The 16,225-nt window shown below is 35.9% G+C and overlaps 1 protein-coding gene and 1 long non-coding RNA gene across 5 annotated transcripts; one reads left to right on the forward strand and one right to left on the reverse strand.

Moving 5' to 3' along the window:
• Positions 1-5,062: 5,062 nt before the first annotated feature.
• Positions 5,063-10,778, reverse strand: LOC131012990 (probable CoA ligase CCL5). 4 transcript variants are annotated; one of them, XR_009097552.1, is made up of 6 exons: positions 9,451-10,778; positions 6,436-6,581; positions 6,262-6,329; positions 6,029-6,131; positions 5,779-5,951; positions 5,063-5,656 (listed from the first exon to the last, which is right to left on the reverse strand). XR_009097552.1 is itself a non-coding variant. In XM_057940989.1 (5 exons), the coding sequence occupies exons 1-5, from the start codon at positions 10,676-10,678 to the stop codon at positions 5,838-5,840; spliced, it is 1,659 nt and encodes a 552-aa protein (XP_057796972.1). In that variant the 5' UTR covers positions 10,679-10,778; the 3' UTR covers positions 5,719-5,837. The 4 variants fall into 4 exon arrangements, 2 of the variants coding, with proteins under 2 accessions (XP_057796972.1, XP_057796971.1); XR_009097553.1 differs by having other exon boundaries at positions 5,063-5,693; XM_057940989.1 differs by lacking the exon at positions 5,063-5,656 and having other exon boundaries at positions 5,719-5,951.
• LOC131013024 (uncharacterized) lies at positions 10,570-10,959 on the forward strand. Its single transcript, XR_009097558.1, has 2 exons — positions 10,570-10,699; positions 10,733-10,959. It is a non-coding gene; the product is annotated as an uncharacterized LOC131013024 (long non-coding RNA).
• Positions 10,960-16,225: the final 5,266 nt, after the last annotated feature.

The raw sequence follows: 16,225 nt of genomic DNA on the forward strand, positions 1-16,225 counted from the left end.
TGATGTTGGACCTAATTATAAGGAAAATGGGCCAAATAATAAAGGCCCATCAGTCATCTCTCTCTCTCTAAAACTACTCTTTTTCTCTCTCTCACCAAAGTCTTCGTGGGCGGCCTCGCTTGGGAGACCCCCAAGGAAGCCATGAAAGACCACTTCGAAAAATACGGCGACATTCTCGAAGCCGTCATCATCTCCGACAAGCTCGCCGGCCACGGCGGCTGCCGCTGCACCTTTCCACCACCACAACAATCACCACCCCCGCCTACAATGACAATGATCACCTTGGGCGACTATCTCTCTCTCTCCTCCTGCTCGCGGTGGGCAGTCACTCCGGCGACCACAGCGCCGCGACGGCGCCCGCAACAACACCACTGCTCGCCATCTTTCTCCCTCTCGGCCGGTCGAGCAACGGCATCCCGAAGGACCGTCGCGCCGCCGTCCTCGCCACTACCACCTCCGATTCTCCCTCTCAATCTGCCGTTGTTCCCTTCAAACTCCGGTGAACAAGACGAAGGCGACCCCAACAAACTCCAATCCCTTCGCCAGCAACTGCTACGCCGGTTAAGAAGAAGCCGAAGTCTGCTGCAAAACCGCTAGCCTTTTCCCGTTTCCGGCGCCATATTTTTTGCAGGTGATACTCCATTTTGTCTCGCAGTACACACATGCACGACGCTGCTCCGTTCCTTTTCTTGAAACCGGCGTCACGCCGCCGGATAGCTTCGACAACAGCCCACCAGTTGAAAGAGCGCCGCCATCGTTGATCGCCTTTGTCGACAGCAACGGCCCTTCTCTCCACTGTCCGAGAACTGCTACGCCCGCTGAGAAGAAGCTGGAGACTGCTGCAAAGCCGAAGCCAAATACCGCCACCGCGCTCCAAGCCCGTTACAGCAGTTGCCGCGCCCGCTAAAAGAAGCCAACGACTGTGCAAAACTGAAGGCGAGACTGCATAGAAGCGTACCTCGACGGAGCACAGCCCCGTCGTTGCCGATATGGCTCATTCGCCGTCCCGAAACTCACGCCTTTTCCACCACCGATATTGTGCCGGTTTGCCCCTTCTGCAGGAGCAACATAGTCAAGCTTGTCGTGATTAAGCTCAGAGTCGAGAATGATATTGAGCGTGACCTCAAACTCCTCAAAGCCACGCAAGTCTTAGAGGTCGCGCAATTTGAGTGAGGGAAGCAGCAGCTTCAAGAGCCTATCAACAGTTGGCTCGTTTGGCAAGATGAGCCGTGGATCAGGCAGGTTTGCTGCTGAGGACGAGCTTCTTGATAAGCCATTGAGCCTTGAGACGTAGATACGGGGGATCAAGAACTTCGACTGGGCAAAACAAGCTTCGAATCCGAGGGCCAGGGGTTCCAAAACTGCCATGAAGGAAGGTATACATAGCTTTCTCTGCATCTGCTTTGTAAGATTTCAAGAAAATTGAGCAAATGCAAGTTTGCAACTTTGCATGTTTTTGAGTAAAGAAGTATTTGCTACTGCTAAGGGAATTGGTGAATGAGGTAGAGTGGCAACATTGTCTGTATTTATAAGCAAACTTCTCACCAAAAATCCTAGCTACCTAATCCTAGCTGCCAACATACAAGAAACGTGTGGAGTTCCAGCTGTTCTTCCAGCTATGAACAGCCCTTCAAATAAGCTGCCAAAGCTTTAAAAGTACTACATTTAATGCAATAGAGGACCTTTGCCCAAAAGCAGCAGTATGCGGTCCCAACACGCTCCAAGCCAAAATACATTTAGTATATTGTATTGTGACCACTTTATAATTCTGAAAAGATGATGAACGGTCCAATTTGTTTTGTTTGCCTTTATCAAAATGGCTGAGTGAGGTACTGCTTTACACATGGATTAGCATTGCTATGTGCTGGACCTAAAGTAAATGATGTGAATTGGGCTTGTGATCGATTAGACTACCCATAAATTAGATCACAAAACTCGAGAAATGGTGTCAGATATTGTGACTAAGAGTATTTTATTTCTTATTTCAAAGATGTGGTTAAGCAATTAATTATTTAATTGTTAAATTCCAATTCTTTGAAATAGAAAATACAAGGCTCGACCTCCATGGAAATATCAAATACGAACAATTTGCAGTTTAGGCCAATCAAATCAAGTGAAGAAGTACATTCTCAGCTCAAAATCAAATCAAGTGAAGAAGTACATTCTCAGCTCAAAATCAAATCAAGTGAAGAAACACATTCTCAGCTCAAAATTATGGTGTCCAAAATTCGAGTCAAACACTCCTAAATACGAGTATAAAGTATTTACAAAATTCAAAGAAATTCAAGAACTCCTAAATACGAGTATAAACTATTTATAAATCCAAAGAAATTGAAGCACTCCTAAATACGAGTATAAACTATTTACAAAATTCAAAGAAATTCAAGAACTCCTAAATACGAGTATAAACTATTTATAAATTCAAAGAAATTGAAGAACTCCTAAATACGAGTATAAACTATTTATAAATTCAAAGAAAATGAAGAACTCCTAAATACGAGTATAAACTATTTATAAATCCAAAGAAATACAAGAACTCCTAAATACGAGTATAAACTATTTACAAAATGCAAAGAAATTCAAGAAACTCCTAAATACGAGTATAAACTATTTACAAAATTCAAGAAATTCAAAAACTCCTAAATACGAGTATAAACTATTTAAAATTTCAAAATCAAATGAAGAACTCCTAAATACGAGTATAAACTATTTAAAATTTCAAAATCAAATGAAGAACTCCTAAATACGAGTATAAACTATTTAAAATTTCAAAATCAAATGAAGAACTCCTAAATACGAGTATAAACTATTTATAAATTCAAAGAAAATGAAGAACTCCTAAATACGAGTATAAACTATTTACAAAATTCAAAATCAAGAACTCCGCGATAAGAGTTTAAACTATCAAGATATATTTCGAGACTCGTCTATTACCAAAGGCATTTTGTCTATAAACAAGTCTCGATGGGGCAATTTGTAGGCAATTAAATTTGTCGTCAAATTAAATCGTGCCACGTGTAAATTCATGAATTAAATATTCAATTATATTTTCTATTTTATTAAATGGGATTTTATTCCTAAATTAAATAGATATATAATTAATATTTAACATAAAGGAATTAATGGGCTTATGGACACCTAAAGCCCTAAGGCCCATACATGGAGGCCCAAAGCCCATAAAGCCCATGAAGCCCATCTCTAAAATCTATAAATAGAGGTGTTGGGGTGCTCATTATAACAACGTGAAGGAGTGGAAGATCGAAGAGCACAAAGAATTCTCTCTAGTATCACAAGTAGAAGAGGCGGGGAATTGGAGAGTTCAAGTATTCTTCCAAGTATTCAAGTATCTTGAAGAATTCTATCTAACGTTCAAGTCTCCTTCAAATCTTCAATCGTTTGAGTATTCAAATCTTCAAGTATCCTTCGAATCTTCAAGTATTTGAGCATTCAAATCTTCAAGCATCCTTCAAAATCTTCAAGTATTCAAGGATCTTCAAATCTTCGAGTATTTCTTCAAATGTTCAAGTATTCCTGCGAATCTTTGAAGTGATCTTCAAGTATCCAAAGAAATCAAGTTCAAAAGCTTCAAGGCATTCTTACAAATTCTAAGAATGTTCTCAAATCAAATCAAGTTCAATGTTCAATCCAAAATCATGACTTAAGTCCTTTGGATTGACGTCATCAAAACAAGTATTTCAAGAACCTTCGAGCTTGTTCAAGAATCAAATGGAAGAGAAGAATCAGAGGATTAACTAGAGATTGCAACCCGCATAAATCTATCTTCAAATCTATCAAATTATCTTTGTAACGCATTTTGTATTTTATCAAATTGAAATACAAAAATTTGTATTTACAAAGTGAAAGAGAGAGAGTGAGAGAGGCGGGGGAGGGTGATAGATGTGGGAGTATTACGTAAAATTTATATTTAACTTTTACAAAAAAGATGTGATCCAACATAACATAACACGAATTTCTCAAAAAAAAGAAAACATAACATAACATGAAATTAGTGTGTTATACAAAAATGATACTCCCTCCGTCCCAATAAAAGTGGCCACATTTCCTTTTTGGGTGTCCCATTAAAAGTGGCTACTTTCTAAAAATGGCAAAAGTTTACTTTAATTAAGTCAACAATTACTCACTAATTTAGTCAACAATTGTAGACCACTTTCTAAAAATGCCAAAATTACTCACTAATTTGGTCAACAATTGTAGGCCACTTTCTAAAAATTACTCACTAATTTTGGTGGGTTACACTCAATTAAAACATAACAATCCTCTTCTTAATCTCTGTGCCAAAAAAAAGTGGCCACTTTTATTGGGACGGAGGGAGTATGAATCCGGCACGGATAAAGTTGAAAACTAACCCATAAATTAAGAGGGTGTTTGGCTGAGCTTATAAGCTCCTCAAAACAGCTTATAAGCTGTTTAAGAGCTTATAAGCTCCTTCAAAGTGTTTGGCAAAATAAGCTCCTCAACATCTTATAAGCTCCAAAAATAAGCTCCAAGAGCTTATAAGCTCCCCAAAAAATAAGTTCCTCTACCCCAACTTATTTTTTTATAATCTCATATGCAACAATCTTTTTACAAATATTTTTCAACTATAATTTATTATTTTCATCATATATCATTTAAGTTCATTTTTCTTCGATTTTCTCTCTCTAAAAAAATATTTTCTCTCTCTAGCAAAAAAATTCTCTCTCTAGCTTATAAGCTCAATTATCCAAACACTTTGATAACTTATAAGCTCTTAAAAATGACATCTTATAAGCTCTTGAAACATCTTATAAGCTCCAAGAGCTTATAAGCTCTTTAAAATAAGCTTAGCCAAACACCCTCTAAGTTAGACCCGATCCGAATAAGGTTGAAAACTAACCCATCAAAACTGATGGGCCCTAATTTTATCTTTAAAACTGTCCCCGAGCTCATACCTGAACCTGACCCATGAGTAGCCCATGAATTCTTTAATTCCATATTCTGGTTCGGTTTGGACGTTTCTACTTGTCTCGAGCGACTATAATAAATGATTCACGGCAAAACTAGACCGTTATTAGCCCACATTTTTCTTGAATATCAAATATCTCTGCCTTTTTATTCACAAGATACTTCATTACCTCCACACACAACCAATCTCCACTTTTATCTCTTCGCCATTTCTTTTGGCCTCTTCCAACTACCGTTGCCACACTAATTCAAAATTCAGCCTTTAAAAAATGTACTTGATGCTGAAACGACCAATGAAGATGAAGGAGGGGAGCTCTAAGAAGCTAAGCAAGATGGTGAGCAAGTGGACAAGAAGAGGCCATTTTGTGGTCTACTCAAAGGACAACACTCGATTTCTGGTGCCCTTGCGCTATCTAAACCACCCCATTTTTCGAGTGCTGCTCGAGATGGCTGAGGAGGAGTACGGCCTCACCGTTCACGGCCCCTTGCGCGTCCCTTGCGACAAGGAATTCGTCCACTTCATTCTTTCTATGCTCCACGGCGACGTACACAAGGCAGTCCTCTCCATTTCGACCTTCCATGCAAACTCCAATTTTCTGTTATAGTTGAGCTTTCTTTCTTCACCTTCTTTTTTTCTTGAGCTGTACATTGCAATGAGGATGTAATGTTTACTTTGTCTGAGGAGAAGGGGACAATTCGATGGTGAAACCACCTGTTCGTTTCAGGGTATACAATTAATTACCTAAAATCTTATTAGCAGAAACAGTAGCAAAATAGTGAATTTATATTTATAATTTTATATATATGACGCATCAATACAGAGTAGAACATTACATTATTGCTGTTATAAACCATGCCAAAAACCTGTAATCCTATTGATGCAACGAGCTAATTTATATTTTAGAGACAGCAAGCTTAATCAGATCCTTTCTGAGTATCTTGCCGGAGGGATTCTTTGGGACGGATGCCACGAACGCCACTCTTCGAATTCTCTTGTATGGAGCCACCTATATATACTTATATTGTTAATGAAATAAAGAGTTGCAAAACATTTAAATCTAATTAATGATTTGTTACAATTTACCTGTTGAGCAATGAAATCCATGACTTGGCTCTCTGTTATTGTGCTTCCTTTTTTCCTCACCACATATGCCATTGGAATTTGTCCTGCCTCCTTATCTGGGAACCTAATGTACATTAAACATCAAAATAAGCAATCTTGTTCAGACACGAGCGACCATTAATGATGTTGTAAATAGTGATAAGAGTAGTCATTTTGTGATTAAAAAGGTTTACATATGAACAATGAACACTTACGGTATGACAGCAGAATCGTCTATTTGTGGATGAGTGAGCAACAAAGCCTCCAGTTCTGCAGGAGGGACCTGAAAAGTCATGCATGTACAAGTCAAGTCAGTTTTGGAGTTTGATGATTATAAACACAAACTAATTTTTGATGGGACTTGGGAGTAATCGAAATGATGGATTCACCTGATAACCCTTGTACTTGATGAGCTCCTTTAATCTGTCAACAACAAATATGAAGCCATCTTCATCAATGTAGCATAAATCTCCAGTTCTCAACCACCCTTGTGAATCTAGAGTTGAAGCTGTCGCCTCTTCGTTGCTGAAATAACCTGTCACCAACATATATAGGAATCCATTATAAACTACTATGCATTAAAGGTCTAACTTCACCATCAATCTCTCTCTCTCTCTCTCTCTCTCATATACCTACCTCTTCTTTTAAATGGAGAAATTACATAAAACTTTTAAATTACCTTTTTATAGTTTGTGTTGTTTACAACATTGGTTTGTTTTTGCTCAAATTAAAACTGACGTGGATGTTGAAAAAGTTCATGTAGACTAGTCGTACATGGGAAAGAGTTGCAAAACTTGCAATAGCATCGTTTAAGGTGGTCAGCCGACTAGTTCATGTGTATTTTTCCAACAAACGTTAGTTTTAATTTTGCCTAATTTTCGATCAATGATGTAAAACATATAAACTATAAAGACTGTTTTTGGTGCCAGAATTTACAAATCATGTTGTAAACCAAAAAATAAGTAAAAGTTACTACTCCCTCCATCCCCAAAATAAGTTCCTCTTTGGGGACGACACGAGTTTTAAGGAAAAGTGGTAAAGTGTATTGATAGTTGAAAAAAATAAGTTATAATTAGTATTGGGAGTGGTGAAAAGGTGAAAAAGTGTTATAATTAGTATTGAGAGTGGTAAAAAGTAAGAATAAATAAAGTCTTATTAGTGGTGGGGTAGTTGTCCAAAAATAGAAAGAAAGAAAGAGGAACTTATTTGGGAGACGTCCCAAAAAGAAAAAAGATGAACTTATTTCAAGGACGGAGGGAGTATATTATTTATTAGCGTAAATATCATGAAAACCCCTGAACTATACTAACTTTATCAAAAAGACCCTGAAACTTTTGAAATGTTCTCTAAACCTTCAAACTATCAGGTTTTTATCAAATATATCTCATATCTATTTTTCGGTTACTAGAAACGTGATGTGACTCGCCGGGTGTCACAATATAATTTATATTCTATTTTTTTAAAAAATGACATGGAAAAAATAATTTCGTTTCGTACCATATTCTATCGTGTTTATCCATAATTCTTGGTTATTAACGTGAATTTCAAACACGATAGGAGTGAATTTTAAATTTCATAGTGGATTTTTTAAAATGATATGGTACGAAACGACGTCGTTTTTGCCATTGCATTTAAAAAAAATAGAATATAAATTACATTGTGGCATCCGGCGAGCAACATCACGTTTTTGGTGACCCAAAAATAGATGCGGGATATATTTGATAAAAACCTGATAGTTTGAGGGTTTAGAGAACATTTTGAAAGTTTAAGGGTATTTTGATAAAGCAGGTATACTTCAGAGGTTTTCATGATATTTACCCATATTATTATATGCAATTTATACAGACATAGATAATTATTGATAAACTATCATTAAAAAAAGAAAAAAGATTAAATTTTTTTTTGAAGGAAAAAAAAAGATTACTCCCGTTAATCAGCATTTGCAATATATATATTTTTTTGATAAACAGCATTTCCAAATTTTGTACTATAATGCATTAACAGTCCCTCAACGAGACTAAATAAATTAAAATTGATAGTCAAAATGGTCTGCGCATTAGAGATGGACCACCCATGACTAGCACAAGGATGCAGACTAATCGATATAAAAAATGAACCAACCATGAATTAACAAAGGAGTAATACGGATAGTACAGATACAACAATAATACTCCTCTCATACTCTCAAACCTCTATTCTCTTTTCACACTTTGAAGTCAGCTATGCTACGTTGAACATATATTTTAACAGATGTGTTCATCGTCAATTTCAATGTTTGGAAGTCTACAACAACACTTGTTTATTGAAAAGGAAAAACAAAAAAGTCTATATACTAGTTGATTCCGCAATATTTAATTTGTGGAACATTACAATCACGTTTTTAAATATTCTGTTCATTTTACATTTTTTTTTTTTTACTTGGGGGAGTTGGGAGGGGGAGCAGTGGGGTTTGAACCAGGGACCTCACTGTTCACACACAGAAAGTAGCATAATTTGGGATTCATTTTACATTTTTTATTCATTACATTTCCAGTCATATTAATTAGTGGCGTTTAAAAATTATTAATTCGAAGAAAAAATATACAGGAATGCCCCCTACCGTAATTTTACAACGAAATTTTGTAAGTATAGTACCTCTAGTCTCAACCTACTACCTAGAGTTTCTCCTTTATATATGGATGCACCTTCAACTACAGAAGTTAAATGCCCCAGATGTTGATGATATTTTTGTATTTTGAACGGTGTTGGTGTTGGTGTTGCGTTAGAAATAGAACAGCACTTCGTTAATTTTATAGGTAATATTGTAGAATTTCAATGAGAATCGGGCTCAATTTTTTTGGACTTGGACAAGTAAGATGGGCTAGATTTTTTTTTTATAAAAAAATAAAGAATTTAAAACATTACACATTGAATTAGAATATATTAGTATTATGTTATTTATTTACCCCTAAAAAAAAGTAGATTATGTTATTTATGTTTTTTTTTTTTTACATTACTATAAGGAATTTTAGTTAATATTTTGCATAAATTTAAATAAATATTACATTTACAAAAAGGTGAATTATTCTAAATATTCAGTTTCAGTATAACAGTTTGTTATAAAACGGAATGAAAATTATTTTTGCAAAATGTTGTGGTAAAGCGAACTATTAGAGATAAGAAGGTGCACAGACCATACTGAAAAAGACATACTGATATTTTGTTTTTGTTGAATTATTTTGCGTGAGTAGAATTAATATACTATCACGAATAAATGTAGTCCTATTAGTAATAGGTTTTCCTCTAATTAGTAGCTCTGAGGTTCAAGATGTTCAATTGTTCAAACTTTTTAAAGGGCCTAGTGTTAGTGTAGATGAGTTATTTTTTAAAAAATGAATAGAGTAATATAATATGGATATCCGTACCTTTCATAATGGAGGGACCCCTGAGCCAAAGCTCGCCGGTGCGGTTGACCGGCAACGGCGCTCCAGTCTCCGGATTGACGATCTTGGCCTCCATGCTCGGCGACAGCAGCCCCGCCGTCCCGTACCTACTGCTCTCCTCCTGCGAGTCTGTGGAAGCTCCGATCCCCGTGGATTCAGTGAGTCCATACCCCTGCAGCACCCCGACCCCAGGGTACTTGTCCGTGAACCCCTCTATCACCTCCTTACTCAGCGGAGCGCCGCCGGAGAGCACCGTGTGCAGGCTGCTCAGATCGTACTTCCTCTTTATGCTGTCGGCGTGGTTCACCAGCGCCACTAGAATCGGCGGCACTAGCGGCAGGTATGTCGCCGAGAATTTCTGAATCGCCATCAACATCTCGTCCATCTCGAATTTTGAGAGGATCACCACCGTCGAACCGGAGGCGATCAGACCGGTGGCGAACGCCACCAATCCGTAGATGTGGAACATCGGCACCGTGCAGATGAACGTCTGCTTTCCGTCCTCCAATTTGAACCGGCTCACCACCGTCTGGACCATCGCGATTAGGTTTTTGTGCGAGGAGACCACGCCTTTGCTCGCGCCGGTCGTACCGGAGGAGTAAAGGAGCGTCGCCGTGTCGTCCTGGTTGACTCGTTCCCTGACTCGGCTGGCACTCGGTTCTCTCCTCATCATCTCCTCAATCGTCGTGATAATTCTGAGTTTGCTGGAGCTCGGAGCGCCGCCGCCAAGGAGGACGATGGGGAGATTCGAATCGGCGAGTTTGGGGAGGAGTTGCGGGACGGTGAAGGCGAGCGAGGGCTTGGAATCGGCGATCTGTTTGGCGATCTCTCGGGCGGTGTTGAGGGGATTGGTGGTGGTGATGATGGCGCCGAGGGACATCACGGCGAGGCAGACGATGGGGAAGTAGATGGAGTTGGGGGTGAGGAGAAGGATGACGTGTCCCTTGCGGATGCCAAAGTCGGAGGAGAGGGAGGTGGAGACGGCGTCAACGGCTCGCCATAGCTCGGCGAAGGTGAGGCTGCGACCGCTAGCGGCGTCGATGAAGGCGACCTCGCCGTGGTGAGCCCGAGAGGAGATGAAGGTGGTGACGTCGAGGGATTGGTTGGCAGGGAGAGGGATTGGCTTGCGCTTGCTGTAGAAGGTGGAGTTGGCGCTGCAGAATCCGCTGCGCGGATCCGTGTTTGGATAAGTGGAGATAGATTTCGCCATTAAAGAGTTGAAGATTCGCAGGTAGTGTTGGAGAAAATAGTTGAAGATTCGCAGGTAGTGTTGGAGCAACTGAAAAAGTGGTGGGTTTATACTTTATAGTGCGCAATTATTTGATGCCACAATTATTTGTATTTCATATTTCAGATCATTTGTGGTCTGTTTAATGGAGTAGTAAGTAGTAGTAGTAACTAGTAAGTTGGTGGTCTTTGACGCGGGGACACGTTGTGCACGTGTTTAATGAAAATGTGAGACTAAGATGTGTCATTATTTTATTTTAGACAAATTCTCTAGAGCATCCAGAGTAACTTTGGGGACTCTCAAGGGATGGTCCGTTTAAGAATTAAGAGCCTTTCACTAGGAGTATTTAACATATACTTTAAAATATAGTTATAAATACATGAACTTTAAATTTATTTAATTTTGACACATTTTTTCTTTTTTCCCAAATTTAAGCTGATTTGGAATGCCTGAATTATGACGAGAACAATTTCTCGCTATAAAAATTAATCTTCACCATTCAATTTTTGATCCATTTTTTATATTCCGAATTTCTGAATTTGACTTTCTGAATGATGAAATTGGCTTTCTGAAATTCTCAAATCTTAAAGACGAAATTTGCTTTCTGAATTTGTGAAATTTGTAGATAAATTTTTATCGTTCACTTTCATATTTTTAGTTTTGGTTATTTTCCTCAAATGAAAAATGATGACGCCGTATCTCAGCGCCAAATTGTCCACATTAAGATTCAAGCATTCCAAGTAAGCTTTAATTTGAGAAAAATAAAAAACGCGTCAAAAATTGAATAAGTTTAAAGTTCATGTATTTATAATTATGTTTTAAAGTTTATGTTAAATGCCAAAAATGAGTAAAGTTCATGTATTTATAATTAGGATTTATAGTTTATATTAAATACCAAAAAGTGAGTAAAGTTCATGTGTTTATACATTAATTACCCTTTTTTTAATAATGTGTGCACAAAGCCTTTCACAATTCCCTTCAAGCTCTATGTGAAGGATGGCGCCCGGTACGAGCCTTCCCAGTGACAACGGGAGCGAGGCTCTAGCGGCGAGGTTTGATGCGGTGCACAGAGCCCATGCTCTTAGGCCGTTTGTTGTGGATGGTTCGGTCCGACTTGGTGGACTTTTTAATTTTTCTACGACACATCTAAAAAGTGTAATTTACATATATTAAAAGTGTAATTTGCATACATTAAAAGTATAATTTGTAATGTACCATTTATGTGTGTGTGTGTTGCCTAACAGTAGCGGATTAATGTCCACGGCATGAGGTCCTAGTTTTGAGTCCACCGTCCTGCAGTATTTAAATTTTCTTATTTAATTATGTAATTTATCAATGCACCATTTATTTTTATATAAAATATCATTTGAATACATTAAAAGTATCATTCTCTATTATTTAAAATGTTATTTATAATGTACTCCCTCCGTCCCCCAAACATCTTCTAAGGGAGGGTGACACAGGTTTTAATAAAAAGTTAGTTGTGTATTTGATGAGTGGAGAATGAGTCCCACAAAAAGTGAAAATTGTAAGAGTAATATTGAGTGTAATTATTTCCAAAAGTAGGTTAGAAAAAATGTTTTAGGGACGAACCAAAATAGAAAGAGAGGAAGATGTTTGAGGGACGAAGGGAGTCATTTATTTATTTTTATACAAAATATCATTGACTTTTATAAAAATATTATTTACGAAGTATCATTTGTATATTTAATAAAAGTGTCATTTATTGTTAATAAAAACATCATTGACATGGGTTGGACATTAAAAATTAAATAATGGACGAAAAAAAAATGCAGACGGATATACAACAGACTGGCCTTTTAATTTATAAACATTGAGGGAGTTAATAACCTTATAAATGATGAGAGTGTTTTACTGAGTTCATAAGTTGGTGTAATAATTTTATATATTTTTTAGTATGCTTTTTTATTTTAATAATATTCATTTAATTTTATCTTTTGTCAAGTTTTTTTTTTTTTTTTTCTCTTATAAGTATGAGATAAGAAGGTGATATAGTATAATTATACAAATTTGTATAATATTTTCAAATTTTTTGATTCATAAAAAATCGTATATTTTGTATCAAACAAGATACTAAGGTGTAATAAATATATGATACACCTTAATCATTTGCACCAACCGAGTCATTTATTCAACATCATAGATATATATCTTATTATGTAATTGGATACAATATCAAAGTACACTAGAAATAAAAATAATATTTCAAAAATTTCACGTACGTTTGAATTTTATAAATTCTACAAGACATATTCATGTAGAATATTGGTAGTAGTTATAATGCACGAAATAAATTAAGAAAAGTACATTAATTAACATTTTGTTTCTCACCTCTACCTGAAGAGTGGTGAATATCATCATTTGGTTCATCCAATATATTCAACATGCTGTTATCATTTTTCCTAATTCTTGCTGAATTGTTTTGAGTTAATTGCACATGATATCACGAACTTTGTCTGAAATTCATTTTTTCCACGATCTTTAAAAATTTCATTTTTTATCAAATACTTTGACATTTGTTCAATTTTCCATGATTTTAATTTTACCCTCAAATCGAAATAGACGTGGCGCTGATGTGGCTCGCCAGCACACGCCATTCCGATAAGTTAAACGATGCGTTTCAGTTTAAACATTAAAACCCCCGTTTCAGCAATCAGCGCCACCAATGGGTGAAGCACCGGCGCCAACAATCAGCGCACTGATTTGGAAGACTGGAAACACTAGGGATGGCAGTGGATCTTGGACCCGGTCCAGATCCGTGGATTCAGATCCGTTTTTACGGATCTGGATCTCAATTTTTTGGACCCGACGGATCTGGATCTGGATCTGGATCTTGAAATTTTAGATCCGAATTCGGCCCCAGATCCGACCCGTGGATCCGTTTTATTTTATTTATATTTTTTATATTTTATATTTAGTTTACTAATAATATTAACTAAATTAAAAATAATAAATAAATTATATTCAAAAGAATAAAAACTAAAAGTAATTAGATAAAAGTATTTTGTGTTATATTTTTCATGATAGAAATTAGATGTTGTTGATTTTGTGAATTTTTTTTAATTTAATTTAAAAATAGTAGATACATGGATCTGGACCCGTGGATCTAACGGATCTGGATCTGGATCCAAAATTTTCAGATCCATGGATCTAGATCTGGTATATGAAAACGGATCTGGATCTGGTATTGGCCAGACCCGGTCCAGATCCGGCCCGTTGCCATCCCTAGGAAACACGAAGCAATCGGTGCTAGCAATCAGCGAGCAATTGGCGCCACTGGTTTGGAAGACTTCGACGCGAAGACTTCCACACTGGTCTGGAGAGGAACCCTTCGACAGAGATGGTGGAAAGGAACGCAATCGTTTTTTTCTAGCGCCAAAAGCAATCTTTGATTTCCTTTTGCCCGATAAAAATGAAAAATTAAAAGAAATTAAGGCTTTTTATTATGATTTAATATTATATGTGTAATATAAAATTCATATATATTCTACGTCAATGTTACGTGTAAAATTAAATTCATGTCACTGCTACGTCATTTTTTCGGTCATCAGAGAAAAAAAAATCATGGGAAAATTGAACAAATGTCAAAGCATTTGATAAAATGAAATTTTTAAAGATCGTGAGGAAAATGAATTTCAGGCAAAGTTCGTGATATTATATGCAATTAACCCAATTGTTTTCCCTATAAAATTTATTTATATACTACTCCCTCCGTCCCTCAAACATCTTCCTCAATTTTCAGTTTGGTCTGTATCCAAAACATCTTCTTAATCTACTTTTGAAAATAATTTCACTCGCTATTACTTTTACAATCTCCATTTTTTTATGGGATCCATTTTCCACTCATCTAATATATAACTAACTTTTATTAAAATCCTTGTCACCCTTCCTTAGGAAGATGTAATTGAGAGACCGAGAGAGTATCATGTAAGACATACTGAATTAATTTTCTTTATTGAATAGTATATGCATGAATGGAATTGAAAAAACCAAGACCAATAATATAATTAAATTGTGAATTTTAAAAAATCGAAAAAATGAAAAAATTTAAATTTTTACTTCCTTCAAAATTCAAATTCAGGTGGTTCATCCATCCATCATTAATAAGATTATACCACCTCTTTAATAGAATGCATTCATTATTTAAGCATATTTTTAATGATAAATTCATAATTTATTTATAGGTACGGAGCGTAAGACTTAATATTTAATTGTTTTTACGTGATAAGAGGAAGGTTAAGGTGGGGGTGTTAATTGTACATTTAAATTATTTATCTTTATGGAGTATATATTTTACGTGATGAGGACAAACTCATGACTTACGAATTATGTGATCCCACCTACGTGTTATGCGATGAATGCTACGATCATTTATTTTATTGAAGTGTTTTGTATAATTTGAATAAGTGCAGCCCTATTGAGTCTATAGTACTGCCTCTAAAATAATATATATATATATATATATATATATATATATATATATATATATATATATATAGGGTAAAGTTTAATGAAGAAGGCCTAAATGTAAGAAAGAAGAGAGAAGTAATCTAATCCGTTGATCTTATCTAATCTAACGGACATGATTTATTCACGCCATGTTCAACGGATTTTTTCGTTGAACATATGAGGGGTCGAAACCCAGAACCCCCAAAAATATTGTATATGTTCACGAATGTTCAACGAAAAAATCCGTTGAACATGGCGTGAATAAATCATGTCCGTTAGATTAGATAAGATCAACGGATGAGATTACTTCTCTCTTCTTTCTTACATTTAGGCCTTTTTCATTGAACCTAACCCTATATATATATATATATATATATATATATATATATATATATATATATATAGGGAAGGGCTAAAATAAGAGCATTTCTTAAGATATAAAATAAGAATCATTTTCAGCCCTTAGATCATCAAGATCTACGGTTGATTCGTAATTCTATTGGATGGATTTATGGTTCTGAGTTCGAATCCCAAAGGTAGCAAAAATTTATTTTTCACAATTCATACTTTTATACAGCGAATTCATACGTGTTCTACATAAAATTCATATATTAAAAATTGTTCTTATTTCTTATTTTAAGATGTGCTCTCATGGTAGCTCACCCCTATATATATATATATATATATATATATATATATATATATTTCATGAAACAACTCGGTTGATGAAAGACGGGACGAGTGATGGTAGAGAATAAATTATACTCCCTCAAATAGTTTTCTAACTCTTTATTTAATTCATCTCTAAAAAATTTCTCTATCTATTTTTGGATTATATATCACCGCTAATAACATACTCCCTCCATCCATAAAAAATAGTTCATTTTTGTCATTTTGAGATATCCACAAAATTTAGTCTCTTTTCTTTTGTGGAAACTATTAATTACATGGTGGGCTCTATTCTTCACTCACAATACAATTAATTATCATTATAAATACTATTTTTAAGTGAGAATTTTTTTCTCCACTCACAATACAATAATTATTTTTATTAAAATC

The sequence above is a fragment of the Salvia miltiorrhiza genome, chromosome 2, assembly GCF_028751815.1.
Source record: "Salvia miltiorrhiza cultivar Shanhuang (shh) chromosome 2, IMPLAD_Smil_shh, whole genome shotgun sequence".
In the NCBI taxonomy this organism is placed as follows: Eukaryota; Viridiplantae; Streptophyta; class Magnoliopsida; order Lamiales; family Lamiaceae; genus Salvia; species Salvia miltiorrhiza.